The following is an 11,506-nucleotide window of genomic DNA, read 5'->3' on the forward strand; positions in this document are numbered from 1 at the left end:
CCCCCTTTTTTGCCCCTAGTTGCTAACTGGTTTGAGCCATAACCCCCCATAACCATCCCTTTGTTGTATGGAAACTTGTGGTATAATTTCAGAGAGATTCATACACTTAAACACAAGTTATTGTCTGGAAACTGCAAAAATGCTTATTTAGGCCCCTTTTTTGGCCCCTAATTCCTAACCTTTGGGACCATAACCCCCAAAATCAATCCCAACCTTCCTTTTGTGGTTATAAACCTTGTGTTAAAATTTTATTGATTTCTATTATACTTATACTCAAGTTATTATCCGGAAACCATCTGTCTTCGGATGATGCTGACGACGACGACAACGTGATACCATTATATGACCAAAAATTTTTTAATTTTTGCGGTCGTATAAAAATGGCTAAAATTATTTACAAATATCAAAATCTAATCTAATTAAACTTTTACTTGAGTGCACACTTATGTTTTACCTGCTTTACTAATTATGATTAAACTTTATTTTGAAAGTCATTAAGATCAAGGTCTAAATACAGTTATTTCTATAACTAGAGGTTCTATGAGTCTGTGTCGCTCACAATTTTTTTTTCAATATCATAGAAAAATATATAACAAAATGAACTGTTTACATTGACAAGTTGTGCACGGGCCATATACAATGAAAGTTTGGGAAATAAGTGTGACCTGAACCTGGGTCTCAATTCTTAATCGTTTTGAAATAGGAAATATCTGTAGCTCGATGGTCTGTAAATTGACAAAAAATAATCACAAGGACCTAAGAGCTACGGTTCCGTAGCTAGTCCTATAGTGAGAGTGATAGAGACAAATCTTGAGGTGATAATTGAGTTATCTTTCTTGGAACTAATTCTCCTATTCAAGGCTTTATATATACAGTAGAATTAAATACAATATCATGGCTGTCATTATGTAGGCAGCAAGTTTGAGAAAACCTGTCTGATTTTAAAAAATTTAATGGATAAAGTAATGTTATCCAATGAGTTCATTACAGTTTTCGTCTTTCTGTAAATTACCTTAATATAATTGTATGAAAATTTACACAATAGAAATTCCAACTGACAGATTCTTTTCAAATGAATTAATTTTTGGATCATTAAGGACCAATCAGATAAGCAGATTACCTGCAACACAAAATTATGACACCTGTTGTGGCCGTTAATAACAGAGTTCTCAATATCTTTTTTTGCCTGGTGGTCCTTGAAGAAAATATGCAGGTCCTCACTATCATTTCTATTGCAAATTACCAAAATTGTGTTGGTCCTTCCCAAAAATGTGGTGGTCAAATCCCTAGGACCACCACTTATCGAGAACTCTGTAATAAGCTTGGGGTCGTACCCTTCTAATATACATGTCACAAGGTAAAATTGCAAATTTTTGTATCAAATTTTATATTACTTTTACCAATTTAAGTGACAAGATTGATCAGAAACACTTTTTACATTTTGAAAATCATTTCATAAAAGACAAAAATGTAGAGAGCTAGCTAAATTACTGCTATTACATGTATATACAGTATCTGAGAAACAAACTTTATCATGAAATTTTACATTGACGAATGAACAATGAACACTTTTGAGACAGACCTGAATACAATTTGAGGTAAAACACCGGGAATCCCACCTCTTCAAAATTTAAAGTGCCAGGATGTTCATAAAGTATGTACACTATTGTAATCTAGATTGTCATTTGAGGTTCACTCTTGTGTATAGCATCATTCCCAACTGCCCCTTACTTCAGAATAAAGCTCATGTTACATTTATGATTATAGTGTATACTATTGTAAAGATTAATTAAGATTTTGTGATTTGACTTTAACAATACTTTTTCTATTGTAGACTAGATAATCATTAGGGTATATGATGGTAGCAGTCAATGACCGGTACCACGATTTCCCCCAAGAACTCAAAAAAACTCAAAATGAATATGAGAACCCATAGATATTACCCAAAAACTTTACTTAATGTGGAGTAATACTGCTTTTATAGACAATGAAGTCTATAATTTTGAAATATGTGTCATCTTTACTAATAAAAGTAGGATTTGTGTGTCTTTTATGGTCTGTCTTTCATGCAAGTGCCTTTTATAACAATAAAGGGACGTAAATATTGAGACTGCGTAAAGTATGCCTGTGTCTTGTGCAGGTTACTTTTGTAGTTTATAAAATTTAAATAACTTTAGAGTTTAGAATTTTTAACATATAACAGTTACCTACTTTTTGAATAATTACCGCCGCCAAATTGTTATACATTGTACAAGGAATTTGCTTATGACACAAATCAAGTTCTTGAAGTTAAATTATACTTTTATTGAGTAAAAAGGACAAACATCTCAAAATTATAGTCCTTATTATCAATTAAAACAATATTACACTTTAAAAAATTGAGTTTTCGGGTAATATCCATACACCAAATTGCTATTTGTCCGCCATTACTTGACATCACAAAGGTTCCTGTAAAACTTTGCAGGGATTTTTCTGGGTATTTTGGGAAAAAGGACCCTGGCCAGTGTGGGAATTTTTTTACGCGATTTTCAATGAAATTGGGAAAACAACAAATATACCAGATGTGAGTTTTAGTGTGTTTAGTTCACTAAAAAATATCCTTTTTTGTGAAAATAGAGTAAGAAACTACATGATTGCTATTTACAATTTTATTTTCTGTTCTTTTTTGTTTTTAAACTTAACAACACAAGGCACTCAAGTTGATTTTAGTATCACAATATTGTAGTTCTTAAAGCACACATGATAAAAATTTACCGCCTTTTTTATCTTCATAGACAGTAACAGTTAACATGGTGAATATAATAAATAATACAGGGACAGAAATAAGACGTAGTTTAACTGGCCAAGCAGACTAACAGTTTTTTAAATTCACTTGCTCTTCCAGATTTTTACTGGCCCTTCAAAATTTTATTGATTTTGACATGAAAATTTATGAACTATTAATTTAGAGTTTCTGCATAAAATATTTCCTGTTTCTTCTTTCTTTTTCATATACCTTTTGGTTTTCAATTCTGGTGTATATATTTCATAGCTGTATTTAGTCACCTGCCTGGATTTTTTTTTTATTTACTTATTGTTTTTGATCGGCAAACCCAGAATTACCCTTATCCGCTCCCGGAATCTGATCCTGTATTGTATTGTCTACATTTCCCGTTTATGGCAGCCATTGTTTGTCAATGTTGTTGTTTTCAGTCAAATATGTTTTAACTCGGATTTACACATTACTTGTTGCTGATTTTCTGCATAAAGCTAGCGGTTGAACAAAATGAATATCTCTGTCATGAATAATAGAGATGAAAATGAATTTTGATATCGTTTGGGAATTTTTCTCCCAAAATTGGGAAAAAATATAGGGTTTTTGCCATTGGGAATGGGTCCTAATACCAGAACCTGTGGAATGCTAGAAAAAAACATGCTTTGACGTCATAATAGAAAATATCTGACGCCACAATGGAAAAGTGATTGTTGTATGACGTCAATAGTTCAAGAGGCACAGATTTCCAAATAGTGATAAGGTCTATCGGTTCTTGGGTTCATATTGAGTTTTTGTAAGTTCTCGGGAAATCGTTGTGCCCTTCAATGACAGCAAGGATTTGTATAGTATAGCAACATCGTCATTTGACATTATTGTGTTATTACAAATCCTTGACGACAGCAACAATGTTATTAAACATTTTTGTGTTATTTGTAAGAAAGGATAATTCTTCTACATCTACATCTACATTGTACGTTGAACTGTCAATCTTGGCCAATACTCAACGCTTCCGATGGGCGCAAGAAAGAGTCATTTGATGAGATAAAACCAAAAATATATAAAGCAAGTATAAAGTATGATAGGAAAAAAAAAAATAGAATAAGGAAAAATAATAATAAAAGGGGGGGTCTTATTTTTTTTTGCCTGAACCAATCTGGCTTCCGTGGTGGTACCAGGAAAATAATCCTGCCGGCACAGCTCAAGTCCATCATTTGACTTACTTGGCAAATGGGGGACTGAACAGACTAGAAATAGAGTGTTGAAAGCTCCCACTTGAAGGATACAAAGGAGGGAGCCTCAGCTACTGTTGCTGGTAGAGTTCCAGACGGTCACTGTTCTTCATGGGAACAATAATGTTTCTTCTGTGTCTGTGATGTCATTGGCGAGTTGATAACCAAATAACGATGTTGAGTTTTCTTTATCAAATTTATGTTCGTTTTAAGTATTGAAAAAGAATATATAGTAAATTCAAATGCACTGACACCACCAGTAACCGATTTACAGAAGTCTTAAAAATAAATATGCAGAGATTTTATGCATTGATAACTGGAGTATACCTCAACGTCGTTCCTAAAGGGCCATCAGAAGTTTCAATTTCGGTTATAAGATGGTCGTGTTGGGCATTTATTGATTCTTGTCTCAAAGATTCAGCGTCGTGAACAGTTTCAGTCAAATGTTTCCAATCAGGAGGTTTCTTGGGTGTTGCTTCCGCCATCTTATTTTTATTTTTGGAGCAGAAGCAAAGGCAACTTCCGGTGGTAAATTTACTTCAACACCCCCTTTTAGCTCAATTTGGAAATAATATTCGATTCACTTCGAATCTTTTTTCCTTTAATAAGGTGAATAAAAACAAATTCATTACACATTCGAGAAGGGTCTTGTTTTAAGAAAAACAAATAAAAGCTTTCAAAAAAGCTTGTCTGATACATATTAAGAGTTTGCCTGATCGAGATTTATTTCGGCATTACAGTTTTAAGGATTTTTTCGTTCTCTGAAGGGCTATATTCGTCGTTTCAGATTTTAAATGACTACTGGTTATTTCATTGGTTGTACCCGAATATAACAATAACGTCACGTCATTTGTTAACCCTCTTCAGTGCTACACGGCGCTTATGTAAGATGGTTGCATTCGTGCGCCTGAAAAAACGGCACGGCTCGACGTCTGTGACGTCAAATACCCAACTATGAAGCCATTCGATATATCACGCCATAACGACTTTACACATCGAAGACCCATTGAAGAAAAATATAACAATGTATAATCTTCGCCGATGAATTAGTTGAAACAGATACAGAAATGAGTGAACACGGGTGCTTGTATGAATTACTTTTGAACAATATGACAAATGTGTCCCTGTCATGCGTTTAAATTCTCAGACTGTTCATGACGCTTAAATTAATACTAAATCCGTTGGATGCATGTGTCATGAATGGTTGATACTTTAGTATGGGAGAACATGAATTGTTTATTAGTTGTAACACCACTTTCGAGTTATGTCCTTCACAGGAAAAATTCGTCAATTATGCACGCCTTTCTGGCGTCATTTACCAGATAGAGGGTACTGCCTGTATCCCTGCAATATTAAAGTTCATCAAGCGTCTTCGTGCTCGTCCTTATACGGAATAAACTAGAAATAATGTTTGTTCCGTAGGTACTTAATCACAATTCCCTATTGACAACAGTGCTGATGAACAATTATGTGAATTTAATTTGCCGAATAATTCGTGCAATAAAAATATCATATTTTTTCAACCGCTCGCTCAGCGTGGGAAGGAAGTGACGATGCGAATGATGTTCACTAAAACCAAAGGTTTTGACGGAAATGCAACGAAATCGAACAGTAACAGTAACTGCCAGGACTCTTATTTCGGTGCATTTTGTCTGTTGTTTTTATGTTAGTTTCTTGTGTTTCTCGTATCGATCTTTTGAGGTAAGCCAATTGCAACTGGATTTTACAGTTTGTTCTTATGTTGTGCTGCAAAACCACCAGATTAGAGAGGGGTCCGGGTTGAGCAATAACAAACAGGTTTAACCCCGCCACGTTCTTTATGTGCCTGTCCTAAGTCAGGAGCATGTATTTCAGTGGTTGTCGTTTGTTCATATCTGTCATATTTGTTTTTTTTTTGTAAATTGTTTTGTTATAAATTAGGCCGTAAGTTTTTTCAATTGAATTGTTTACATTCACATTTTTCGTGCCAGGACTTTTTCTAAAGCCGACTAAACGGTATGGGTTTTTTTCTCATTATTGAAGGCCGTACGGTTGCCTATAATTGCATGCTTTCATCTACTTCTTTTACTTTTGGTAGATAGCCTTTGTCTCATTGGCAATCATCATGACCACATCTCCTTCTTTATTTATTTTGTATAAATAAATAGTCCCATGCAGGTTAAATGAAGGGCATACGGAAGTTTTGATTCTTCAAAGTTGAATTTTATGATTAAACCATGGGAATACTGAACATTTTCGACATTACAACCACAAATTGCATTCTTAAAAACATTTTCAAAAAAATCATTGATGTTCCAAATTTATTCCAATTTGTAATAATTTTTTTTACTCGCTGAAGCTGGACAGGGATGTTTTTGCCCTTGACTAGAACCAAAAGAAACTGTCATGATTAGACTTGGCTCTGTGATTACTTTTTCAGCAAATGATTTAACCATGAAAATATCGTAACCCGAATAATTATATTCAGCTGCTCTACGATTGCTACATTGACTGAAATCCTATTTTGTTTGTTGGTCAGTTAAGGTCATTTTAATATTTAAATATGTTAAAGTCACATGGTACAATTAAACAGACGTTCAAAGCACATATATGTGATTTCTTGTTTTGATTTTGGCTGTTACACTATTTATACTAACTCCATCTAGTATCTAACACTTCGAGCAATAAAATTAACATAGAAACCTAATAAATAATTTAAAATTATATATAGACCCAAAATGAGGAGATTAGTTGTCTGAGTTCATACACGTTCATAGTTAACATTCCATATTCAAAAATGATTTGAAAAAATGGATTGAAAGAATTTTTTCTGCAAGTATATAGTAGTCAAACGAACAATATATGTGAACAGGCTGATTGTAATTTATATTATATTTAAGATTCTTAAACTGTGAAGTTAATTATTATCGTTTATATATCAGAAGTCCATTCCTGTAATGTTAGTATTATCGTTTATATATCAGAAGTCCATTCCTGTAATGTAAGTAGTATCGTTTATATATCAGAAGTCCATTCCTGTAATGTAAGTATTATCGTTTATATATCAGAAGTCCATTCCTGTAATGGACTTCGGTCGTTATTCTTTGGACAAACTTTGATAATATACTTTGAATTTTCGTTAGAAACAAGAAGTAACTTGCCTGAATCAGTGGACTAAATGGGATATACAATTTTTATATTTTTGAAGAAATCATTCTGTAATTTAAACTGTTCATTTTTTGTGACGCCTTTATATTGAATCGTAACAGAAATTATGGACTCGTCCGGGATTGAATTAATAAAATTATCATGATTAGGGCAACATGTTGTAGTTTTCGGTTGATGAAAATTGTCAGTACTTTTGGCGCTGGTCCCATTAAATTAAAAGAACAAAGATTTAACTTAATAAATGTGGATAGTGTCCACATGTGGACACAGATGATGCCCCCGCTTGCATATCATATAGTTATAAAGGGACATAACTGAAGAACGGTAAAAGTGACGCTACCCAAATTTGAACTTGATCTGAATTTTGTGGTAATAAGCATTGTGTGTAAGCCTCATAACATTTGGTTGAGGCTAACTTAAGTAGAGAATAGAAACTCAAAATTCAGCAATTTTTCTATTTGTAACGCGCATAACTCTAGAACGGTTGTGTATAAGTTTTATAACATTTGGTTGAGACAAACTAAAGTTAGAGAACGGAAACGAAAAATTCAGCAATTTTTATGTTTATAAAGGGACATTACTCAAGAATGGTAAAAGTGTCGCCACCAAATTTCGTACTTAATCTGTATTATGTAGTAATAAGCATTGTGTATAAGTTTCATAACATTTGGTTGAGGCAAACTAAAGTTAGAAAACGGAAACAAAACATGTGTACTTGATCTTAGTTTTGTGGTAATGAATATTGTGTATAGGTTTCATATTGTTTGGTTGGGGCAAACTTAAGTTACAGAATGGAAACTAAAAATTTGCAATCCTTCGATTTATAAAGGGGAATAACTCAATTATGGTTAAAGTGACACTACCCAAATTCAACTTGATCTGTGTTTTATCAGTGGAAGTCAAAGTTAAACATTGCATTTTATAAAGCATTGATTGTAGTTGATTCAACTATAATCATGCACAAAGGAATATAACTCCAATTTTAAAAATTACTTGATATTTAGAAGAAAATCAAAAATTTGCAATTTTTCCATTTATAAAGGGGCATAACTCTAGAACGGTTAAAGTGACGCCACCAAAATTCAAACTTGATCTGTGTTTTGTGGTAATAAGCATTGTGTATTAGTTTCATAACATTTGGTTGAGGCAAACTTAAGTTAGAGAACGGAAACTAAAAATTTAGCAATTTTTCCATTTATAAAGGGGCATAACTCTAGAACAGTTAAAGTGACGCCACCAAAATTCAAACTGTGTTTTGTGGTAATAAGCATTGTATATAAGTTTCATAACATTTGGTTGAGGCAAACTCAAGTTAAAGACGTACAGACGGACAAGGGTAAAACTTAATGCCCCCACCGCTACGGCGGGGGCATAAAAATGACAGGATGCGAATTATAAGTAAGAGAATTCGAAAAAAATAACATCGAACAAAAAGAAGGGATAAAGAAAGAAAGAGAACGTAAAGAAAAAGAAAAAAAAAGAGATTAAAGGATAAAGGTTAAAACAAATGGAACTCAAATAAAACATATGAAGTTAGATAAAAGGTGCACCTCAGTTTCAGACAACAAACAAACTGAAACTAATATGATGATAGCAAATGTGTGAAATTTGTTCATCCGTTCACAGTACAAGAGGTGGACAACTATTTGTTCCGGACTTCTAAAAACATTTGTAAGTCTAAATTGACCCCTGTAATTTGGAACTTTGCAGTGGACGATAGTTAAAATTATGTGTTAATTACACTTATAAATACGTTTGGAAGGTGAGTGTATAGTAGTAAAAAAATATGACTATTTCAGACATTTTATTTTAAACGAGGAGTTTAAAAAACTGCATCCATATTGAGAATTAAATTTGACAAACCGTGGCTTACAAATCATGCTGCAACTATACATGCATGGTATGGTTATGCGTTAACTCTTAAAATTTCAAGTAAAAAAAAAACCCATTTCCAATAGAAATCCACATATTACGATTATCGTCAATTAGGCCGCGAGAGTTTGAAGATTCTGAATATTTCCAAGTAAAGTATTTTCTTATACAAATGTATATAAGACGTAGAGCCAAAGACTGTACCTCATTAGAGAATTTATCAAACTGTGCACATTGGCAGCTACAACTTGCTGAACAAACAGTTATTCTTCTTCGTCTTTAATATCGCAAAGGGTGACGTTGAGTAAACGACAACTCAAAAACACAAATAGCCATAATGGCAACACAACTGAAGTTACCACGATCCCAATATGGCGGAGGGGAATCTCCGCAAGATCTTTCCCTCTTAATTTCTTTGTTTTTACATAAATGTGGCTAACATAACTCAGCCGTCGTTTGGTTATTAACATTTCAACATACCCAAGAATGATGGACACTAATGGCCGATTACCCTTATCAGCGACACCCGGGGTGCAATGTTTTTAATGATGTTCGATTTAATTAATTCCATGGATTTACATAGAAAAAAGTAAAATCACAAAAATACTGAACTCCGAGGAAAACTCAAAAAGGAAAGTCCCCAATCAAATGGCAAAATAAAAAAAAACCAAACGAATGGATAACAACTGTCATATTCCTGACTTGGTACAGGCATTTTCTTATGTAGAAAATAGTGGATTGAACCTGGTTTTATAGCTAGCTAAACCTCTCACTTGTATGACAGTCGCATCAAATTTCATTATATTGACAACGATGCGTGAATAAAACAAACAGACACAATAGGTAAAAATGTCAAAAATAGGGGTACAGCAGTCAATATTGTGTTATCATCTTAATCACTATAAAAACAAACAAATGTAACGAAGAAACACAAAAAGGCATACATCAAATTTAAAGTAATGGGAAAATAAATGGGTACCCTTCATTAATTCTTCATATTATTTTTATTAATCATCTGAATTCTTATTAACACATACGACCGAATTCTACATAGATTTACCTTTCTGGTGGTATAAAAAAAATCAGTTTATCTTATCTCATTGTTAGGTCTCCGATTTTTTTTAAATTTCATTATCTAAATTCCCTTACTCACATCAGTAAATAACGATGAATTACCTCAAAAGAAACGAGACAGCAGTAACTAAAAAAATTGAAGCACACTTAATATGCAAAGGAAATACTATTAACACATACTGTTGAATACTCCTGTCAAAAAGCTATATTTTGATGTCAGAAAAGTCAGTTTAGATTAAGAAATTCTTAGGTCTCCGGCGTTTTGAAAAGTTGTCTTTGAAAAAAAATAACCAACACAAATGTAATATACGAAAACAACGTACATTAGCGAGATCATACTGTCATACATGTAAAATAAATTCCAGTTGTTCTTAAATAAATGAAATAATACATAATAAGTTCAAATTCAAAGTGTTCACTGCGGCTATTTTTTATTGTTCAAATAGAAACGATAAATATTGAATACAAAATATTTGGCGAAACGTATTTAATGATAAATGATAAAGTATACATTTACATTTAAATAATAATAAACGATTCGCTGTTCAATTTTTTTGTTCACCCGTACAACATTTTTCCATCAATATTTAAAGAAAATGTAAAGGTGGTATATTAAAAAAGCTCGAAATTGATATATTGTCAAATGAATTTTATTATCAGCAGGCAACCTGTCGCTTGATTATCTTTCCTATCTCCAATAATTACGATGTCTTATATATGCTCAACAGGATGCCACTGTTTCTTTTATTAAATTGAATCTGAAACAATACAACTTGTGTTAATTGGTGACATATGTACATGTAATGAATGTATGCACGGTTTGTTATGGGAGTATCATCCTGTAATGACATTACATCAATGTGGTGGAACTATTAAAACAAATTTGAGAACTCGAAATCTAATGCAAAAAATCTTTCAAATCACTCTTTTTTAGGGAATCGTGTTCCTCGCTCTTAAGTTTGACCATGGAAGTAAATTGATTAGTGTTATCTATGTATAGATAGTTTAATTTGCTGCTTTTATTTTTTTATTTCTTCTTTAATTTGTCATTTTCTATATATATGTTATTTTTACTTAATGGTGCAATACAAAACACATATAAGTTGACTCTCGGTCATTTTAGAAATACACTGTTTAAAATGTTCTTGTGTGAAAAAATGTAACGCTTACAACACATGCATTGAATGTTGGTTTCTGTTATAATGATGAATGTGTTGTCATTGTAAATGAATATTAAAAAGCCGATTGCTGAAGACCTGGTGCCAAGTTTTAATCTTATGCACAGCAAAAGAGGCCCTTCTTCGTTGATATGTTGGGTTTTCCTTGTATTTCAAAACACCTTTTGTCTGGTGCATGTGCCACGGCTCATAAAATCTAACTTATATTTATTAATTTATTTTGTCCGAGGAATTTGTGACACTGACTTTTT

General features: G+C 32.7%; 1 protein-coding gene across 4 annotated transcripts in view; it reads right to left on the minus strand.

The window, feature by feature from the left end:
* The window catches only part of LOC127735394 (exocyst complex component 6B-like), a 48,933-nt gene extending 44,461 nt beyond the window's left edge, over window positions 1–4,472 (minus strand). For all 4 annotated transcript variants that reach the window (XM_052245568.1, XM_052245566.1, XM_052245567.1 and 1 more), the window contains exon 1: window positions 4,312–4,472. In XM_052245568.1, coding sequence (XP_052101528.1) covers window positions 4,312–4,469 — 158 coding nt within the window. In that variant the 5' untranslated portion in view covers window positions 4,470–4,472. The remainder of the gene's footprint in view (window positions 1–4,311) is intronic.
* Between the last annotated feature and the right edge of the window lie 7,034 nt (window positions 4,473–11,506).

The sequence above is a fragment of the Mytilus californianus genome, unplaced genomic scaffold, assembly GCF_021869535.1.
Source record: "Mytilus californianus isolate M0D057914Y unplaced genomic scaffold, xbMytCali1.0.p SCAF_3, whole genome shotgun sequence".
NCBI lineage: Eukaryota > Metazoa > Mollusca > Bivalvia > Mytilida > Mytilidae > Mytilus > Mytilus californianus.